The 21,697-nt window shown below is 60.0% G+C and overlaps 2 protein-coding genes across 2 annotated transcripts; both read left to right on the top strand.

Moving 5' to 3' along the window:
- Positions 1 to 200: 200 nt before the first annotated feature.
- Positions 201 to 14,578, top strand: FIBCD1 (fibrinogen C domain containing 1). The gene is made up of 7 exons (XM_033077766.1): positions 201 to 319; positions 5,107 to 5,583; positions 6,447 to 6,606; positions 7,277 to 7,413; positions 11,333 to 11,429; positions 11,590 to 11,769; positions 11,930 to 14,578. Exons 1-7 carry the CDS (start codon positions 248 to 250, stop codon positions 12,187 to 12,189), a joined length of 1,383 nt encoding a protein of 460 aa, XP_032933657.1. The 5' UTR covers positions 201 to 247; the 3' UTR covers positions 12,190 to 14,578.
- Positions 14,579 to 15,458: 880 nt separating this feature from the next.
- On the top strand, positions 15,459 to 18,171 carry LOC117005586 (pyroglutamylated RFamide peptide). The gene is made up of 2 exons (XM_033077423.1): positions 15,459 to 15,539; positions 16,430 to 18,171. Exon 2 carries the CDS (start codon positions 16,430 to 16,432, stop codon positions 16,814 to 16,816), a length of 387 nt encoding a protein of 128 aa, XP_032933314.1. The 5' UTR covers positions 15,459 to 15,539; the 3' UTR covers positions 16,817 to 18,171.
- Positions 18,172 to 21,697: the final 3,526 nt, after the last annotated feature.

Below are 21,697 nucleotides of genomic sequence, written 5' to 3'. Positions count from 1 at the left end.
GGGATCGGGGCGGGCGGGGAGGGAAGATCCACCCCCGTGTCCGTGCCCGTGTCCTCCCTCCCTCCTCTTCCTCCCTCCCTCCTCCTCCTCCTCCTCCTCCTCCGCCGCCGCCGCCGCCGCCGCCGCCCGTCCTCCGCCGCGGCCAGCCGGGCAGCGCGGGCGGGCCGGGGGCTGCGCCGCCGGGGAGGAGGTTTGGGGGGGTTTGGGGGGGTCCGGGCACTTACTTGGGCTGGAAGTTGGCGGCGCGATGGGGAACGAGCGTTGGAAAACCGTGGGAGGAGCCTCGCAACTTGAGGATGGGCAGCAGGAGAAATCACAGGTACGGGGCGGGGGGCGGCGGGGGGCGGGGGGGTCCAGCCAGCCCGGGGGTCCCAGCCAACCCCCAGTGTCCCCAGCGAGCTTTTGTCCCGGCGCACCCCAGAGTGGAGAGCTTCTCCCCAGTCCCCCTCGTGCTCAGCCCCGCGGGCTGCACCCCCTCACCCCCCCCAAAATCAATGTGTTTATTACCCTGCAGCCAGGGTTCCCACCCAGCCCCGGGGCTGCCCCGACCGGGCAGCGAGCGATGCTCCGGGGCTGCCACACGCCTCTGCTGAAGCGCTACACGCTCTAAACTGCTTAAATAACCCTTTAAAGGGGATTTGGCATCTCAGCTCCGCGCTGCAGCCGGAGTCATCCCTCCCGGTCCGGGGGCTCCCGGCCGCTGGACCCGCTGTGAAGCTGCAGGAGCCCGGCTGGGTTTTGGGGGGAGCCCGGCGTTGCGGCGGGGTGCGGAGGAGCGGCGGCAGAGCCTGCGGTGACACGCGGGGATCCGGCACGTGCCGGAGCCTGTTTGCACATCCCGCTGCACGTGTGCCAGCTCCGCCAGCCCGGCGTGGCCGGCCGCCAGCACCGAGCACGGCCGAGCAGGTAGGGAGCCCGAAAAGCCCAGGGTGGCTCGGCTTGGAAGGGACATTAAAGATTTCCCGGTTCCAACCCCTCTGCCACGGGCAGGGACACCTTCCACTAGATCAGGTTGGTCAAATGCCCCTCCAGCCTGGCCCTAGACACTTCTAGGGATAGGCACAGGCATGGATGCACGCTGGGTGCAGGCAGGGTGGGAAGGAGTCGGAGTACGGGCAAACGTGTCTGGGAAGAGCTGGAGGTCAGCAAATCTCTAGCGAGCCTGTGAGTGAAGGGAAGGAGCCAAGAGCTGGCAGTGCTGCCCTTCCTCGGCACCCAGGAGCTGGGCAAGGATGGGGGGAGCAGCCGTGAGACACGCTCGACCCCAGATCCGCCACCTGCCTGTCCCCTGACACCTGCAGCGAGGCAAGAGAGGGGTTTCTGCCCGACTTCTCCCTCCTGGGCATCCTTCCCCGCGCCCTCTTCTCCTCTTCAGCCCCTCCATGCCGAGCAGCTCCCGTGACTCGCTGGAGCGGGGCTGCGCACCCCGGGGACCCCTGACCCCCGAGAGAGAAACCAGCCTGCCCTCCCCTCCCTGGCAGAGCTCCCTCCCTGTGCGCAGCCCCTGCACGCAGGGATTCGAGCAGTGCCATCCGTTCGGAGCTGCCATCCCCCCGCTCTTGTGGCCCCGAGGGCGAGCCGGGCAGGATGGATCCAGCCCCACCACCACCCCTGTGGGTCTGGATAACTCAGCGCGGGGCTGGATGGCTCACGGTGCGTTTCAAAGGATGCACAGAGTTTGCCGTGCAGCCGGTGCTGCGATCCCAGCTCCCGCAAGCTCCGGTGGAATCCCAGCCCAGCCCGTGTGTGCTCACCCAGAGCCGGCTCCGGTGCAATCCCGTCCTTCCGTCCTCTCCTCTCCTCTTCCGATCCGCAGAGCGTGGCGTGCCGTGGGAGTGGTGGCAGGCAGGCTCTGGGTGACTGAGGAGAGCAGGAAAACGGGAGGGGGATTCAGTTCGGCTGCTCCGTGCCCGCGGGGAGCCGGCGGAGCGCGGCGCTGGCTCCGGGAGCGGCTGGGACAGAGCCCCGGGCCGGGGATGCAGCCCGGAGCAGGGCGGGATGGGCACGGAGGGTGGAGAGGGACGGAGCAGAGCAAGGATGCGAACTGAGCTGCTCAGGGAGCTGTGAATGAGCGATAGGCTCGGGGTTAGGACCGACCCTCGCTGCTCTGGGGCACCTGGGTGAGCCCCGGCAGGAACGTGGGGGTACCTGGACTAAAGTTTGCACCAGCAGCTGAGTCTGGGCCATGCAAACCACAGTGTCCCCTTGCCTTGGAAGCTGAACACAGGTTCTGGTTCGTACCTGGCTGAGGCACAGCCCAGGGGCAGAGCAGCCAGGCTGCAGGATCGCTGCCTGCCATCCCACAGCTGCGCTTTCTGGGGAGCTGGAGAGGAGCAGGGATTTTGGCAGGAGCAAAGGGAACCTCCTCATCTTAGAGCATCTCCCAGGGCAGAGCTCAGCCTCTCCTGCCACCACTCTCCCCCCATGGTGTCCAGGGACCAGCCACCTCTGGGTGCCCTGGGGACAAACTGGCTCGTGTCCTTCCCTTCCCACAGGCTGCAAGGGCTGGAGCTGCTTGTCTCCATCCCCAGCACAGCCAGCCTGGCTGGCTCAGTGGGCTGGGGGCTGTTTTGAGGGGCCTGATGGGGTCCAGAGCTGCTCATGAAGTGTGGCTGGGTCACCAAGGACCCAGCCCCCATGGGCCTGTGCCAGTGCAGGGCACGGAGAGCCCGACTCAGCTTTGCACCAGGGACACAACCATCCCTTAGATCCTGCCTCGGGCTCCCTCCCGGGCTCCAGAGCAGGTTTGCAAGTGAAGATTTGCTCATCCCAAGCACCACAGTCTCACAGCTTCTGCTCTCCTTAGGAAGGAGTGATCTGAAGACACTGGGACCTCCAGCCCAATGGATGTCCCCAGGGGAACATCAATAACTGTCCCCAGGGCAGGGGGATGTCCTACAACTGTCCAAGAGTCTTCACAAGCATTCCAGGACCCTGAGGCCATGGAACAGACAGCAGGAACCCTAGGGATCATGAGAGCTGTGGTCATGGTGAGGCAGGAGTGTGTGGCAGGGGGTACCTGCAGGGTCCCATGCCAGCAGCTGGGCATGCTGCTGCAGTTTTGCTTCACTGGAGGGGCTTGGGGGGACCCCCACCCCAGTTTGGAGTGCTGTTGGTGCCACTGGCTGAGTTTCCCTCCTCTCCCCACTGCAGGTTGCCAGGTAACACAACCTGCCAGCAAAATACCGTGGGACTCATGAAGCTGCCGCCACTCAGGATCTCGCAGTCACAAGCAGAGGGGATAATTTTGGAAGGGGATTGGCCCCCAGTTCCTGTTGCTGGTGGGAGGGCAGTGATTCTGGGGCTTGAAGGCTGGAAAACAGCTGGAAAACAGCTGGATACAGCTCCTGATGTGGTGGTACAGCCAGGCAGAGCTGTGGGATTTTGGTGTTACAGCCCAGTTGGGATTTGTGTGGCTGTGGGAAGCAGAGCATCATCAGTTCATGGCTCTGTTCTGGGAGCTCTTACAGCTCAGAGGAGCAGTAAGGAGCCTCTGCAGCTCTTCCATGTGCCCCTCGAGCCGGGCATGTCAGCACTGTGGGCAGCAGCAGCAGCAGCAGGATGGGAGGGCACAAAGTCCTGGAGATGAGGGTGCTGTCACAGCCAGGACAACCACGGGGACAGGGTCCCTGCTCACTCTGTAGATCCCAAACCACCTGACACTGGTCTCTGGTCAGCAGCCACCCCTCCTGTCACTTCTGTGCTTGCAGGGTGCTGAGGGGCCCAGCTGAGCCCAGGTCCTGGGTGTCCACATAGGGATCTGAAAAATGGACATCTGCCACCTCTGTCTGCCACATCCTGCTGCTCCTGGGTGTCCCCTGTGCCCCCAAGCCACGAGTCCGTGTCTACACACACCAGGCCAACTCCTCAAACCCCTGCTTGCCCAGAGTTTCCCTCATTGCCTTTGACATCTCCTTTAACCTGCGCTGAGGGGCTGAGCCTGGGGCTGTCTCCTCACAGCGGTTCCTGCAGGTGGCTTCCCCTTCAGTCCAGTGCTGTTTGCATCTGCAGCCTCACTCCAGGCGAGGGGGAGAAACCCAGAGCATGCCCTGGGGCTGGTGGGACATCCCTGCTCCCCCAGCCAGCCCCGCTGCAGCTGGGGTCACCTTAATGCAAATGTTTGCGTGAGCGGGGATGAAATGAAGGGTGCTTGAAGGAAGGTGTCACTCCAGATAGATGTGCACGGGAGGGGACAGGGCCTGGGAAATCTTTGCAGATGCAGCAATTTTCCCCTCGTTTCTGGGGAAAGTAGTCTTTGTCTCTCTGAATCTGCAGTTTGCTGCCAGCCCTGCAATTCCTTGTGACAGCCGCGGCCAGGGTCAGGGGAAAATCACAGCCTCTGTCCTGCAGGTGTAACGAGCAGGGGAGGTGGAGGGGGACGGCAGCTGATGGGATCGGGTGGCTGCTCACTCCCTCTGCACTGCCTGTGCTGGCACCTCAGGCTCTGCAGGGAAAAAAAGGCTCTTGGTGGGCACGGAGCAGGTTCCACAGGCTGAGCTGATGGGTCTGAACAGCAGCAGAGCTGCCAGAGGGGCTGGGGGTCAGAGACCATCCCCACAGCAATTCTCCCTTGCCAGGAGGCTCTGGGACTGATCCAAAGGCTTTGGGAGCAGCTCTGCCCCCCTCCAGCGGGGAATGAGGTGACAAGGGAGATATGCTGCCACTCAGGGCAATGTGACCCCAGCACTGACCCACCCTGTGGTCCCTGCCGTGAGGGACACGAGGAGTTTTCCCTTTTTCTCCCCACATTTGTGCCCAGGGCAGCCCCACAAGCATCTCCAGGGGAGCCAGGGCTGCTCCAGCCGAGGATCACCGCTGTAAATAAAACATGCAGCGGGAGCCGCGGCTGCCGTGCCTTGGCTCTCGTTATTATTTCATACCCCGCTCCCAGGCGGGTTTAGCTGCTCTGCTCACTCCGTGTTCGCCCGTGGCCTCCACGTCCCTGGCACAGCCGCAGGGCTCCCTGGGGTGCCACCACCACCCCCATGGCCAATGTCACTGCCAGACCCCAAAACCCGTGTGGGGCTGAGCCTACCTGTGGGATGGAGGGGTGTGGGATGGGGCTGCCAGAGGGTGCTGATGGCGTGTCCGTGTCTCTGCCCACAGAGGATGAGCTGTGGGTACATCCTGTGCACCGTGCTGCTCTCGGTGGCCGTGCTCCTGGCGGTGACAGTGACAGGGGCCATCCTCTTCATGAACCACTACCACACGCCCGTCACCGAGTCGCCCCCCGTCATCAGCACCAACCCCGAGGAAGCCAACGCGCTGGTGACCATCGAGAAGGCCGACAGCTCCCGCATCAACATCTTCATCGACCCCAACTGCCCCAGCGCCGCCGGCACCCTGGGCCGCGTGGAGGGGCTGCAGACCTCCCTGCTGCGCGCCGTCACCGACCACGACGCCGAGGCCAAGGCCACCAAGAGCCAGCAGAAGGCCCTGCTGGTCACCGTGGCGGATGAGGTGGCCAAGCTGCTGACCCACGCCGTGCAGCTGCGCGCCGACTGCGACGGGCTCAAGAAGGGGCACAGCGCCATGGGGCAGGAGCTCAGCGCCCTGCAGGGAGAGCAGGGCAGGCTCATCCAGGTCAGCCAGGCAGGGCTCCCTGGGGATAGAAATCCCTGTCCCAATGTCCCTGGGGGTATGGCTGCCTGCAGCCCCTGCCCACAGCAGCCAGGGGAGAGCTCCAGGAGAAGGAGCTGAGGTTGAAAGCAAGTGCTTGGGAATTGGAAATCGGGAAGTGTCTCCCTGCCAAACCGCCCCAGTGCCACCGAGCCAGGTGTGCAGCCTCCCGTCTTGTGGGTGCCCCAGCTCCAGGTCTAGAGCCAAGCTCAACACAGAGCCTTCTCAAGGGCAGTTCATGCAACAATCAGCCCCCCCTCTTTACAGTCTCCTAAATTTCCCAGCCAATGTTGAAATGCTTACCTGAAGGGTCTGCCAGGTGTCATAGCAAGATCCAGGGCATGGCTGGATGCTCCATGCCTGACCCTCCTGGTACTTAAGTCCCCGTGTCCAGAGCTGCTTGTTCCTTGCTGCTTCACTTCACTCCCCATGCTGCTGCTCTGCCACGGCCACCCTGTGTCACTGTCCCAGCCTGGGTCACCTCGGGGAACGATGAAGAGCTGGCGGCTGCCTCAGGACACGGCTATTCCTGCCGCCTCCGTCATCCTGTCCTTGGCCCACAGATGCTCTTTATCCCATGGGGTGGCAGCACCAATGCACCCAGGTTTGGGGATTTCTCCTCCCTGCTGGTAATAGATGCTTCTCTGGACCCTGACCCCTGCCAAAATGCGACAGAGATGTTTTATGTGATTTATGTCCCCACCAGCCCATACCCTGGCATTGCTGAGCAGTGGGAGCAGGCAGAGTGTTCAAGGGGCTGGGATGTGGAAGGGATTTAACCATTTAACCACAATTCCGTGTTCCCCCCGTGTGTCCCCTGCCCACAGCTGCTCTCGGAGAGCCAGACCAACATGGCTCGGCTGGTGAGCTCTGTCAGTGACGTCCTGGACACGCTGCAGAAGGAGCGCGGCGGCGCCCGGCCCCGGCTCAAGGCTGACCTGCAGCGAGCCCCGGCCAGGGGAGCACGGCCCCGGGGCTGCTCCAACGGTGAGCCCCATCCCTGCCAGCCCCTGGGGAGAGGGGTGTGCTGGGAGGGAGAAAACCACCCAGCATGGGGCAAACCATCCTGGAGAAGGGATTTATACAGTGGCAAGGAGGTGGAGAAGGAGGGAGGTGGAAGGGTGGGTCCTGGAAGGGGAGTTCTCACCGTGCAACTCCCAGTTGTTCATAAACCAGCCCAAGAGCCCCTTCACACCCCTGCCAACCCCTCTGCACCCCACAGAGCATAGCAGGGGCACAGGCAGAGCATTCACCTCCATCAGGTGTGGAGGGTGGCCCTGCAGGGGCTCAGCACAGTCACAGTCCTCAGCGCTGGGTTGGGATGCAGCTGAGCAAGTCTGTCCTGGAGCTGGGAGTCCATGCCCACAGCCTCCCAGGGCATTCAGCGGCTCTCCCTTGTCCCCATCTTGCCCTTGCCATCACACAGGGACATGGGGTCAATCCCTACCAGCTGCTGAGTAGTCCCCATGGTGGTGGCATCCCCCTCGGCACTGCTGAGCGTCAGAGGAGAAGGGAGGAAAAGAGCAAAGCAGCACCAAGCTGGCAACCAGAGCTGGAAGCAAAGTTGGGAGCCTGGAAGAAATGGCAAGCAGTTAAATTAGATCATTAATTAACCAGCTTTCCCCTCATCCCACCCCATCCCAATGCCGTGCTGCAGGCTCCCGGCCCCGAGACTGCTTTGACATCTATGTGAGCGGACAGCAGGAGGACGGGATTTACTCCATCTTCCCCACACACTTCCCTGATGGCTTCCAGGTCTACTGTGACATGACAACGGATGGGGGCGGCTGGACGGTGAGCTGCCACCATGCTGGGGACACTGGGGGATGGCACTGCCGGCCCTGTGCTGGGCTGCTGGGGGTGGGAAATGTCACTTTGGACACTTGGATGTGTCATCAACACGGGAAATAAATGGCAAGGGGGCCTGGCTGTGCACCCAGAGCTTCCCGGTGGTGCCAGCCAGAACCCTGAGCTGGAGCCCAGGGCCTGCCCTGCTCTGGGGAGCTTGGCTGGAGCTGGAGGGAGATTCAGGCAGGGAGTTGGATGCCACCACTGGAATTTGTCCTTCTTAGCAGGACCAGGATGTGGTTGGGGCACAGTGTGGCTGTGCCATGGGGCGTGTGGCTGTGCTTTGCCTTATGGACCCAGTGAGGCAGTGCTGGGGCTCAGGGCAGACCCCAAACCCGGGTGTTTGGCCTCATCCAAGGCAGGGGTGCCTGGGGCACCTCGGGTGCTGTGCTGATTCACTCCCTGTCCGATTCACTTGGTCACGGCAGCTGCGATGGCCCCGCAATCACAGCGGTGGGGGCAGGGAGCAGGGGGATGGGGGCACACAGCACTGCCTGCCCAGCCTGGAGCCCCTGTCCCAGCCACCAGCTGGGTGTAAACAGCTCCCCCTGCCCTGGAGGGCATCACCTGGGGTCCCAGGAGGTGGTGGGTCCCAGCAGGAGGGGTGAGCTGGCAGCCTCTGCCCTGAGGACATGCTGGGTGAGCCGAGCTGGCCAGCACCCCTCCAGCTGGGCGCTCTAGGAAACAAATCCCCACGAGCTGATGATTCCCCTAAGCAGCTTTGAGCAGGGCCAGGAGGGAGCTTAGCCCCCCTGCCCTCGGGGGCTGATGAGCCTTCCACCTCCGAGAGCCCACCCTGGGCAGCAGGAACCGGGATGGGACCAGCAGCTCCAGTGGGGAAACTGAGGCACAGCACAGCCCAGGAACCTCAGCTCTTAGGGGCTTGCAGAGGGGAGAGGGGGACCCTTCTGGCTGCTCAGGGTGTGGAGGGTCCTTCCAAACCCCGTGCACAGTCTGCTCTGCCTCCACCAGCCCCAGCCAAGCCTGAAGAGCAGCCCAAGGTGATTAGCAAGGCACTCAGAGGCTTATTGAAAGCTGCTGCAGGAGGGAGGGCTCGGGCTGGGGAGGGGGCACAGCGTGTGATTCTAAGCCCTGGGAGTGGAGTGGCACAGACACCTGGGCTCTGCCCTGCCCTGGTGGGGCGAGGAGCCAAACCAGGGGCTGGATCCCAGTGCTGCAGAGACAGCCAGAGCTGGGATGAGGGTGCACACCCCGGGCTCCTGTTTCTTGGGGTTGCTGTGCAGTAGAGGGTCCCAAAGGTGCCTCCAGTCCCTTGGGTGCAGGGATTGTCTCAGCCATCTCCCAGGGCTGGGGGCACTGACTGATCCAGGCTGCAGGTAAGCCTGGCACGGCTGGGTGCCATGGTGCAGAGCCTGGGAAATTTCCTCCCTTCTCTTTTCCCTTCCTTTTTCCCTTCCCTTTTCCCTTCCCCTTCCCTCCTCCTCTCTGGATTACTCCTGACATTTGGGTTTATTTGCATGTGGGTGGGTGGGTGGAAGCGATGGCAGCAGCTGAATCAATTTTGACTGGGGAGCTCGGGAGCTGCTGAGCTCAGCTTTCGCCTGCCTGGACAGCTCCGAGGCCACGGGAAGAGCCCAGGACCTCACTGTGCCCGCAGCACGATCCTCAGGGGCAGGGTCCTGCTTGCTCCCTGTCCCTGATCTTGGGAATGCTGAGCAAGGCACGGCTGTTGTGGGTCTGGGTCAGTGATGGGAGCATCCAAATCCTGTGCCCAGCTCTGATTTTGGTTGCAGTGACTGCCCTGTGACTGCCCAGCCCAGTTCCCCCTTGGCACTCACCTCTGGCACTTTCTTAAAATAATAATGGGTCAAGAGAGGCTCAGCATCCCAGCAGGGCTCCAAAAGTTGCCTTTTCATCTGATGTTGTCTTCAGAATGTCTTTGCAAATGTCCCACACTTCTCCAACTGTCCCTGGGCCTCCACTTCTCCTCGTCTGGGGCAAAATCCCCTGGGATCCACATCCCAGTTCCATAAGCAACAGTGCTGTGTGTGCCTCAGCATCACCTCCATGTACAGCAGGCACAGGTTGGTGCTCCAACTTTTCTCTGCTTTTAACCCATTTTTCTGGGTTTGTGGCTTTGCAGGAACCTGTCCCTGCCCCACAAGGGCGACTGGGGGAGGCAGAGAATGAGGGAGATAAATATTTCAGCCTTGCCTTTAAAGAAGGGAGGGAAATCCTTTTTGCTTAAGAGGGGGTGATGCATATTTGATGAGGAGGAAAAGAGCAGCGAGGCAGGGCCGGGAGCACGATGAGCCTGCGGGTCATCCAGCACTCCCAGCTCTCTCAGAGGGGGCTCAGGAGCTCCCACAGCCCTGCCTGCACATGCTGGGTGCACAAAAGAGGCACAGGAGGGACAGTGCATGTGAGATGATGAGGACGGAGCCGGACACTCAGGATTTTCAAGCCTCCTTGGAGCTCAGCCTGGTGGGCAGCAGGGCACTGAAGGCTCCTCCTGGGGTGATTCCTGAGCTGTGTCAAGGCTCAGGCAGGGGAGCCCTGTCCCACACCCTTCCCTGGGCAGCACCCAGGCAATTGGCCTATTTACAACCGTGGGTCAAAGCCGATTAAGAGGCAGCTCTGGTGCTGCATCCGCCGCCTTCCCCACGCGCCAGCGACGGAGCCGCTGCTGGCTGGGGAAAATCAGCTCCAGGCCCCTGTCCAGCCACGCTGTCCCCCTTTCCCAGCAAGCCTGAAGAAAGCCCCTTTAAATGGGCTTAACCACAGCTTCTCAAGTGCTCAAGGCAGGGATAAAAATTAAGGCTCTAATTCTAGAAGGTAAGTACAGCAGGATCAGAGCTGTGCCGTGCCCAGGAGTGTGCCGGAGCCTCAGCCAGCACACACAGCCCCAAAAATGCCCGTCTGAGGAAGGGCAAGCCAGGGAGAGCTTCACAAGGTGGTTCTGCTTCACATGCCGGGGTGAAACCCTGTGCAGGAGGGCAGAAGCAGCAAGGGGGAGCAAAGTGGTGGCTTCCCAGCTGATTTCAGGGCTCAACATTCCCCAGTCCTGGAATGCTGGAAGCTCAGCTCAGCAACACAGCCCAGCTCTGAGGATGGGGTCCTCTGTCCCCTGGGCTGCCAGAGCCTGGGAGGGCTCTGCCTAAACCACCAAGTGCCCCAGCTGTCCCCACCATCCCCACCACGGCCTTGGGGACACAGAGCTCGGTGGGAGTGGGGCAGGCTTGCTCAGCCAACTTTAATGCAATTATTCCAGAGCTGGAGGCTTAATTAAGTTCAAATGGTCGGGCATGAAGCAGCATTTTCTGGATCGCTGTCAATAAATCAAACCCAAAACTGTGGATAAAAGGGGATGAAACACACAGGGCATACACGCTGATGAGCAGATGGGAGAGGAAAAGGGAAAGGCTCCGAGCAGAAAAGCTGCATTGAGCCCTGGGATCTGGCTGGGATCTGCAGGGGTCACAGCAGTCAGTGCCCCATTCTTAATTTCTCTGGGAGATTTATGAGGCTGTCACAGAGATGTTGCTTTATAATGGGGTGCCTGCCCAGGAGAGCAAGGAGATCCAGGAGGAGCAAACAGCTGCTGGGTTTTTGCACAGCTCTGAGCACCCACTGCTGGCAGGAGAGCCCCAGTGGCCTGGGCAGCACCTGCTGCAGGACAGACCTCGGGTGATGCTGCCCGTGTCTCTGCTCCCATGGGCAGTACCAAATCCCGGCTGTTTGGCAGCAGCAGGATTCCACTGCTCCAGGGACACCCGATGGTTTCCCGAGCTCTGCTCACATTTCCAGACAGGGATCCTGAGAAGGTTTTACCTGAACCCAGGGGTTGCCTGGGGCACACAGGCTGGGAGCAGCCCCACAGCTGATGCTCTTGGTGTCTCCCCAGGTGTTCCAGCGGCGGGAGGACGGCTCTGTGAACTTTTTCCGCGGCTGGGAAGCCTACCGGGATGGCTTTGGGAAGCTGACAGGAGAGCACTGGCTAGGTGTGTGGGGCTGGCAGGGCTCGAAGCCTGCACTCCCTGGGGAGGTTTGGGGTTTCCTTTGTGATGGGGGGGACACAGAGACCCTCAGGACAGCACCCACGTCCTGGGAGTGATGGGCTGGGCCCCTGGCATCCCCACACTCACCCCTTTCTCTCTGCAGGGCTGAAGAGGATCCACCTGCTGACGGTGCAGGGCAGCTACGAGCTCCGCATCGACCTGGAGGACTTTGACAACGGCACCGCCTTCGCCCACTACGGCAGCTTCGGGGTGGGGCTGTTCTCTGTGGACCCCGAGGAGGACGGGTACCCCATCACCATCGCCGACTACTCAGGGACAGCAGGTAGGGCAGGGGGAACCCACACACCCCAAACCCCCTTGCTGGGCTGCTCCAGAGTCCAGTGGCTGCGTCCCTGCGGCCTCAGGGAGCTGGAGCTGGGGTGAGGTTGGGCTGGAGGAGCCCCACAGGGCAGGGATCATCGGCACTCCTTCCCCTGGGACAGGTGACTCCTTCCTGAAGCACAACGGGATGAAGTTCACCACCAAGGACCTGGACAACGACCACTCGGAGAACAACTGCGCCGCGTTCTACCACGGCGCCTGGTGGTACCGCAACTGCCACACGTCCAACCTCAATGGGCAGTACCTGCGCGGCCACCACAGCTCCTACGCCGACGGCATCGAGTGGTCCTCCTGGACCGGCTGGCAGTACTCCCTCAAGTTCACCGAGATGAAGATCCGGCCCATCCGGGAGGAGAATTAGCTGATGGCATGAGCACCGCCCCCTCCCCACTCCCCTGCCCTTCCCCACCGCCCTGCAGACCCATTCCCTCAGCTGCCATCCTCCCCATCCTCTCTGAGGGTGTGCCCACCTCTCAGGGGCCCCTGGGGAGCACCTGCTGCCAGTGAGGGTGATTTTGGCTCGCTGGCACCCACAGACATTGCCACACCTTTGATTCCCACTGCCATGGCTCCCTGCAGCCAGAACAAGTGTCCAGAGCGTGACCCACAGCTGTGCTCGTGGCTGGGGCAGAGAGGATGCAGGTGTTTGGGCAGAGATGTCCAGCAGGGTCCTGCAAGGAAGGAAAGGGGCTGCCTGCAGGGAGGCAGCAGCCCAGGCAGGCTGAGCACCTCTGGTCACCTCTGCTCTGGCACTGACACCTGGCAGTGGGCTTGCCAAGCTGGAGGGGGGACTTGCCCCAAGGGACTGGGGGCACTTGTCATGGGGAACCCCAGGCCCCCCAAACCCCAGGACTGGGATGAGGCTGCTGCTCCACAGCTCCAGCTCCCCCCATGGTGCTACTGGTGACGGGGAGGGCTCAGCTGGGTCAGCCTGACCGTGCCAGCAATTCCTTCTCCGGACTGCAGAACGCTCTCCTCTGCCTCTGCAAGAGCAGCGCAGCTGGGGAGGGACCACCACCAGCTCCTTAGTCCCCATTGTCCCTGTCCTGACTCCTGGGGCCTCCCAGCAGGTCAGGACAGTCCAAAGTGAGCCAGAACAGCGCTGCAAGGACACACACCCCGAACTGAGCACGGCACGGAGCTGTTTTGGCAGTGCTGGGCAAACAGGGAGCACAACAAGGAAGAGGAGGAGGCGAGGAAGGCTCACTCCCCAGCACAGCTCTGCCTGCATCTCACAGCCCCTCCCTCCCAACCAGACCCAGTGGGATTCACATGGGACTGTCACCATCCAAGAGCCGTGACCTTTCCCCAAACCCTTCGGGCAGCTCAGCCACACCTCCCCGTGAGCCCCCTCTGCTCACTGCTGGCCTGGGCACCGCATCCATTTCCACCCCGGCTGAGCTGCGGCACTGGCTCTGCACCTGCAGATATCCAAAGCCTTTCATTTCCTCAAATCCCGTTAAGGTTTTGCAAAAAAGAAGCCCCGAGTGGGGCTTAGCATCTGCAGGGCTCTGATAACCGGGCAGCAGCAGCAGCAGCAGCCGGCCCAGGCAGGAGCTGCCATGGGGTGTGGGACTGGTGTCTCCTGCTGGCTCCCTGGAAGGACTCAAATGAGGGATTTTGTCCAAAAAAAGCCAAGAACCAAATGTGAGCAGACTCTGGACCAGGAGAGGAGGAAACAGACGGAGCCCTGTCACCCTTTTCATCATTTTCTGCCTGTGCTGCAGCAGAGCCCTGGCCCCAGGAAACACCATCAGACATAAGGATGGACTGAGGAGGGAGGAAAACTTCTGCAGTCTCCATTTCCAGGGGAGCTTAAAGCACGGGGAGATCAAAGGCTCAGCTTCCCAACTGTGCCAGGTTTGTACTTCCCTCTGTGATTCTTCTTTTTTTTAAGCCTTCCCCACCTCAGATCTTGTGCTGCTGGACAAGCTCTCTCACCTACTGGGTGAGTCCCTGTCTGTCTGCCCTGACAGAGAAGTGGACAAATGCTGCATGGGGATCACCACAGCTTTTTACTCTGCCAGAGAGATTCTTCAGAGCCCTCAGGTGAGGATGAGCTCTGGGTGAAGGGCACTCAGCTCCACGCACTCCATCCATGCCCAGAGCAGCTTTCTGGAACAATGGGAACTGGGGGAACTCAGCAGTGGAATTTCTCAGCACAATTGCAGGAGCCCTGACCGATTCCAGGGAGCTTCTTGTATTCCACTGGACCTTTCTGGAAAGGGTCCTGCCTGCACCCATCTTTATTTTTCGATCAGTTATCTTGGTGGATTAGCTGTAGCTGGGTTTTCTGATGCTTTGGGCAGGAATGGACCCATGTGCCAGGTGGGAAGGCTCATCCCCCCCAGGCCCCTCCAGCGGCGTTCTGCCGTGCTGGGGAGGGAACATTGTACGTTGATTTGTTGGTAGCACACCCTTGTGTCACCCAGGAGCCCCAGAGACTTTGTTTTGACTTGCACGAGGGGTATTTAATCCATGCCAAGAGCAGGATTTCCCAGGATTATTCCCAAGAGCTCACGCACTGCTCCATGGCCCCGGATTAGGTTAAACCCCTCCGTGGTGACACCTCCCTGGGAAGGGGTGGGCAGGGGTGGCTGGGGCTCTGGGATGTGCCATGAACTCCCCAGAGAAGCCCTGGGCCAGGCCGTGGTGTGTAGCAGTGCTGTGAAGTCTAGGTCGTGTGTGAGTGTGTCCAATGCTGTACATGTGGACTTTCTAAACTCCTTAATAAAAGGATCTCATCGTTACTCACCGTGTGACAGCTGTGACAGCCTGTGGGGACACAGCCAGAGGTGGTGACAGCAAAGGGAGTGACACTGGATCAGTGCAGCTCCTCACTGCTGGGGGATGGCTCCTTCCCCGTGCCAGGCTCACGGCACAGCATCCTTGGGAACTTGCCCACCACACTGAAACCACCCTGCAAAACAAAAACTGGGGAGACCCAAGGGGCTGAGGAGGCTTCCCAGGGCTCCCTGCAGGACCGTGGGGTGGCCCTGGGGCTGGCAGGGTGGCAGGTGTCTGTGCCAAGGGGACCTGCTCCCTGTTCTGATGGACAGAGCACCGAGCGATGCCCCCAGTCCCTCCCTGCTGCCACCTCCCATTGCACTGCCACAGCCCAGGACAGACCTGGAGGGGCAGCAGGGTGCCTTGGGGACGATGTTCCACCACTGGTGGCTGTGTGTGTTGACCAGGGAGGGTGGGAGCTCTTGGAGATGTCCCTGTGGAGCCAGGCCCTGGGCGGGTTTGGGGGTGCAGGGGGCTCCAGGGGTGTCTGTGCTCACCAATGTTTGTGTGGGACCCCCAACAGCTGCACACAAGGACACACCAGCTGGGTGAGAGGGACACACTTGGGCCCCCAGATGAGACCCTCCATCCCAGCAGCATCCCTGACAACTGCCAGGGAGGGACGCAAGGGCAGCTCCCAGCTGCTCCTCCAAATGAGGCAGCAAACGAAGGCGGCGCGTTAATGAGCGGTGTTGCTGCGTTCCCATTGTGGCAGCTCCACCAACCCCTGTCCCTCCATCCCCCCTTCAGCTCCCTCCCCGAGGGTCCCACCCTCTCCTCCCTGTGGCCACACGCCCAAGGGGTGACATGGCAATCAGGGCTCGTGGCTATTTAATGGCCCAGGGCGGGCTGGCCGCTCATCCGGACACTGGGCGGGCAGAGAGGTGCCAGGGTGGCAGCACTGGGCAGCACCGAGGTGCAGAGGTAAGTGTGTGACTGCTGTCTGTCTGTCCCTGCATCCCTCGATGGGCAGCACAGCCAGGGAGGGTCAAAGGCTGGTGGGAAGCAGCTGGGGACCCACCAGCACCCCCAGACCCCAGGACAGGACTCAGCAATTTGGCTCCATGACGGGCAAAGGGTGCTAAAAGGGAGAGAGCAGAACAGAGGCGAGGTGTGAGAAAGGCAGGGGTGAAGCCCAAAGTGAAGCCTCCGGGCTGAGGGTGTTGGGAAGGGCAGGCAGGGACTGGTGCAGGAGTGAGAAAAATCCACCTTAGGCAAACATGGAGCAGCCAGCCAGGCCCCCAGCACCTGCAGCAGCTCTTAAGGCAATATCCCAAATAGTAATAATAATAATAATAATAATAATAATAATAATAATAATAATACAACCCGTTTCCTCTTTCTGAGCGTTTGTGGGAGCAGGAAGGGAGGCAGAGCAGCCCTGACGCTGCTGAAGGTCACGCCAGGATTTCACTCCCTTCTCTCTGCTCAGACCCCTCTGCCGGGGCAGCCCCGAGCCTCATAAAGGCAGAGGGAGCCCAAACACCTTCCTGTGCCCCTGTGTCACCCAGGCACAGCGGCAGGACCCGCTCGTGGGCACGATCAGGGTGATGCTCCAAGAGGAGCGGGGCAGCTCTGGAGCCCCAGCCCAGCACAGCCCAGCGCTGAACCCTGCAAGGCTGGGATTTGTGAGCACTCAGGGGGCAGGGGGAGGCTCAGACTCCCAGCCCCGCTGGTGCTGGTGCTGCTGTGGAGGCTGCAGAAGGAGCAGTGGGTGCTTGGGGCTGGTTTGGGATGGGGAACTGCCTCAGCCGCTGCCCGAGGATGCTCGGAGCTTCACTGATATTCCTCCCCCTTTCCTGTGCTTCCCCCAGATGAGAGCACCCTACTCGCTGTCCTGCCTGTTCCTCCTGAGCCTGGGAGCCTGCTTCCCCCCGGGCGAGCGGTGGGAGCCGGGCCCGCCGGGGGAAGGGGCTGTGCTCGCTCCCGGCTGGCAGACGGCGGCGGAGGGCCGGGGTCCCGGCTGGAGGGCAGGGGCACAGCGGAGGAGAAGCGAGGAGCTGGATGCGCTGCTGAGCATCGCCCGGGAGCTGCGGGGATACGGCACGGCCGGGGCCGGGCAGCGGCCGGGCAGGCGGGGGGGCCCCGAGCTGCTGCCCGGCGGAGGGGAGAAGCGCAGCGGCACCCTGGGCAACCTGGCGGAGGAGCTCACTGGCTACAACAGGAAAAAAGGGGGCTTCACCTTCCGCTTTGGGAGATGAGAGCCTGGACTTGGTTCCCTCCATCCTGCGGGTCACCCCGTCCCGTCCTTCCCTCCCGTCTCACCTGGGTTTGCTTGGACAGAAGGGTACTGGGGGGTTTTGCTGCCGGGGTTGCCTTGGGGAGGGGGGACGCTGCGTTTGCTCCACTCCCAGCTCTGCTCGAGATCTCCCATCCCTGCTCCCGACAGATTCGATGGAAGAAGAGGAGGGTGCCTTAAGGAGGAATAACCAAATCCCTTCCCTGATCACACAGAGCTTTTGCTGGGGCACAGGGAAAGGGCCTGGTGCTGCAGGGCTGGCAGAGAGCAGGGATGGCACAAGGGCGTGGGCAGGGGTGGCAGGCCAGGCAGCAAGGCTGGAGGCTTACAGCAGGATAATTCTGGTGCTGACAGTCCCCAGGGACTGCCTGTAGTCCAGGGCCAGCCGTCAGGGAGGAGAGGGTCCCTCAGAGCTCTCCACCGAGTTGCTGCTCTCCTGCCTATTAAGGAAAAGTCCCTCCGGCAGCAAATTCTGCTTAGTGTCAAGATGCCTCTTACACGAGGCAGCTCCTGCCTGCAAAACCAGGGCAGAGCAGCAGGGTTCAAGAAAATCTTGTCCTTACTGAGCCTGGAAATCTGCCCTGCACCACCAGCCCTGTCACAGCCCCAGCACCCTGCTGCTGCCCTGATCCCCAAACTCCTCCCCAGGGTGAGACAGCCATGCCTGACCTTCAATGTCCTTGTCACACCACCCCAGCTCCTGCCTGACAGCCTGGCCCTTCCAACGCCTTCCTGGCCTCATCACCTCCTATAATCCCAGCTGCATCCCAGAATTTTGGGTGCAGAAGGACTGAATGAGAACTCCTGCACCTTCCAGGACCACTGAGAGGTGCTCAGTGTCACTGGTGCTGCAGTCACCGGTGGTGCAGCTTTGGGAACCATTAACCCCAAAAGCCAGCACGGGAAAAGCCCCACAGCCCAACCACTGCTTTCCCCATTTTCGGGCAGATTTAGCTCTGCCAGTCCCAGTTTTCCCTGTGCCTGCCAGAGGTACCAGCAATCAGAGCTCTAACTACCTGCTGCAGGCACTAACAGCAACTTGCACACCGAGCCACTGCTGATACTTCATTGCAGGCACAAAAATGAGCCGGGAGATGATTTGCAAGCGCTAAATTGCACCCTCAAAAATCAGAGACCGTGGCAGGACTTGGTTGGGGGAGTAAAAAGATTTAAAAAAACCCTAAATCAGGCTGCAAGAGGTGCATTGTAATATCCATCAAGCAGACAGACCACTTAATGCAGTGCTGCGTGAGTCGTTCTGGCAGCAGCAGCAGGGGCTGAGGCTGAGTGGAGGAGCTGGAACCCAGGGGAAAGCAGCAGGTGTAGGGGGTGATGGAGGCAAGGACCAGGCTCATCCCGGGAGGGTCTCCAGGTTTGCAGGGACACAGACAGTGCCAGGATTTGGCCCTGGAGCGATGGCAGTAAAGGTGAGGAAGGGCTTTTCCCTGCCCTGCATCCCTGCAGCCCTGACCATCGCACACCGGGGAGCACAGCAGAGACTCAGGGTGGCTGAGCCCACGCAGGTCCCCACCCCAGGCACCCCCAAACCCATCTCCATCCCTCTCAATTCCCTGTTTGGATCGGGACGCAGGCGCCGCGCTCGCATCGCACAGAGACGGAGCTTTATCGATGTTTCTATGGCAACGACTTCCCCCCACCCCTTTCTTTTGAGTGTTCAAACCATCAATAAACACGCACTGATCAATTTTACCCTGCGCTGGACTCGGGGGGAGGGATGGAAGGGAGGAAGGGGGAAGAGTTTTGGAGTAACTCTGGGTCAGTGAGGCTGGTAAATCCCTGGCTTCGCTGTGATGGATCATTGCAGGGGAAAGTGGCACTGACTGCTGCGGAAAGGGAAAGGAAACCTGCTGGGCACTGCTGTGGCTGCGGGGATGCCTGGGCTCCTGCACTCAAGTCCCGGAGAGGAACAGGCTCTGAACAGCCTCATAAAAGCTCACACATAACGAGGCTTTGATTGATGTGCAATAACCTCTGTGGAACTGGCTGAAAATTGGAGCACTTACCTGGCGGGTGGGACAGAGCTGGGCTCAGCCCCCACGCCTCAGGGCTCCTCGGTGTGCAGCTTGGTGCCACCAGGGCAGTGCCATCACCCCAGGAAAGAGGCTCCTGCCAGGCTGTGACAGGGGGCAGGGGGGGCATGGCATCCCTGAACTCCCCTCAGGGTGCCTGGGAAGGGGCAGCATTCCAGGCTCTTGATTGCCTCTCCTTGGTGATTAGCGCTGGGAAGGGGAGGTAAAAGTGAATGGAAGATAATTGCCTGGAGCCTGGGGGTGTGGCTGGGAGGAAAAAGGGGGGAACATGCCAAGAACGGCCCCTGAGGGGATGGAAAGTCCAACCCTGCACACTGGACATGGCATCTCCCACCCAGCTCCCAGAGGGAGCAACACACCTTCCCAGTTCCTCTGCTCCTGATGGGGAGAGCAGCTCCCGAGGGGACACCCAGACCCAGAACATCTTGGAGAGGTGGAGAGCTCAGAACCCACCCATCAATCCATAAAGATCAAACAGGTCCTGGGTTCCTCCACACACGGTCAGTGGAGAGCAATGCAGGCACTGCCATCACTGCTGGGATTGCCATCACTGCTGGCACTCTCCATCAAACACCCAAAAACCTTCCCTGCCCAGGCACAACCCTTGGCTCTGCCCTGGCCTCTGCTCATCTGCTGCACTCTGCAGCTGCCCCTCTCTGTTCCTCCACCCCAGGCAGACCTGCAGCACGACAAACACACACAACAGGAACAGCAAACCCCAGAAACCCCAAGGATCCTCTGCAGAGGAAGAGCCTGGTTTAATTGTGTCCGAGGGACCCATGGAGAGGCTCAGTGTGTCATAACTGGGTCATGCAGGCTGCAGGAGCACAGGTGGGACCTTTACCAGCAGAATTGATGGTAGGACAAACACAGAACCCTCAGCAGGGGGTGATGGCTGGGAAAACACTCAGCACAGCCTGGTTTGCAGGTCAGCTTTCTGCTGAGCTGGATCTGCCACGGAGCAGCACTGCCAGGCAGGACAGCCCTGAGCCCAGCCTCAACACTGAATTACCGAGGGCTGTCCCTCACCCACAGCTTTAGGGACATTGGCACTGCCAGGCAGGACAGCCCTGAGCCCAGCCTCAACACTGAATTACCGAGGGCTGTCCCCCACCCACAGCTTTAGGGACATTGGCACTGTCAAGGCATCAGGAATTGACGCAGGAGCATCACCAAGGCCATGTCTCACCTTGGACAAGGAGTGTCCCACTCTGCTCAGACAGCTTTTAGAGGCACAGAGGATGATGGAACCCTCTCCTCAGAGGTGACACTGCTTAGGTGTATTTTCCTCTCTTTTCAATGAATGTCAGCCAAGGGAGAGGCTGTGGGCTGTCCCTGACCATCCTGGGGGACAGGCAGGGGTCTGGCACATCTGAAAACACAGCCAGCCTGACCATAAAAACATGGGATTTGTAAGAAAAAGAGTGAGCATAAAACACTGACCATATTTTACATCTTGTGACAAGCAACTTCTCAATAAAAAGCAAGATGACATTAAAGGAAAACTTAAAAGAGTGAACATTGTAATTTCAAAGACACGAAAACCAAAACAAAACCACAAACACAGCTATTTTTCCCCCAGAGCACTCTCACTTTCAAGCTCAATAGCCTTGAAAATTGGAGCAATCAAACTGTTAAATGCATCGATCTGTTAAATCAACTCCTACTGTACTCAGCTAAATTTAGCCTTTAATCCCCTCTCTCACTCCCAGCCCTGCAGATCTGGGGGCTTTCCCCAGCCAGGTCAGTGGCCTCTGCCTTCCCACGACACCATGGACTGGTCCCTTAAGGCAGCAGAGATGGGAATCACCAGGAGTGATTGCATTTAGAGGCAGGTGAAGCTTCTCCATCTTCCCTCACCCACAGCTATTCATCACACCCAGGTTTGGACACTGACCTTTGCCAGGGTGTTGGTCACAATCCCACCCAGAACTCCCAGAGTGCTGCTCACTGCAGCTCATCCCTTTGCTGTGCCTGTGCTTTGCCAAGTGCAGACCATTAATGTTGTTTATATTCACCAGTGCATCCTCCTCCTTTTCCTTCACCTTCTTCATCCTCACCTGCAGCTCAATGCAGCTGCTGTCACAGCAGACCAAGGTTTCCCATGAGCTTTGTCCCCCCAGCCCAGGAGTGAGCAGATCCTGCTGCCAGGACCCACAAATTTCACCAGGGATTTACAGAGGGGATTAGAAATGCAGAGAACTGGGTTACAACCCTAAAACATCACTGTGGAACTGTGGCACCTCAGACACACCACACACTGTCACCTGCTCTTGTTTCCTTCTCGTTGTTGTTTTAGTCTTCAGTATCTTCATTAATCAAAGCAGTGGCTGCTCAGTACCTGGAAATGTCCCTCCCTCAAGGTTTACTAGAAGGGAAACAAAAAATAAGAATGGGCAACCAAAACTGAAGGAGGGAACTGTATGAGGAGAGAAACTCATGGGTCATTTCACAGCAGAGGAGGAGGAAAACACAACAGCAGCTGAATTACAGAATACAAACCATTAACAGAGGAGAAATGCAGTCAAATCTCTGATATAAATCTCCTTGAATACAACAGCAAAGTCTTTGATTCAGGAGAGGTGATGACACAGTCTTACTCTGTGCATCTCTTTTCTCTCCTGACTTTCCAGAAGCAGATCAAAAGAACAGGGAAAGGGCTGCTGGCCTGGCTCTGACCATCCCACTGTGCTGAAGGGTCACAGTGAACCCAAACAGGGAACTCCTGGTTTTGGATGAGGAGTCTAAGGGGACTTAACTGCTTGGAAAAGCCTCACCAACAGACAAACAAG

This window comes from Catharus ustulatus, chromosome 21, assembly GCF_009819885.2.
Source record: "Catharus ustulatus isolate bCatUst1 chromosome 21, bCatUst1.pri.v2, whole genome shotgun sequence".
NCBI classification, from domain to species: Eukaryota; Metazoa; Chordata; class Aves; order Passeriformes; family Turdidae; genus Catharus; species Catharus ustulatus.
The sequence above is the reverse complement of the archived record's forward strand: the minus strand, read 5'-3'. Positions and strand labels throughout refer to the sequence as shown.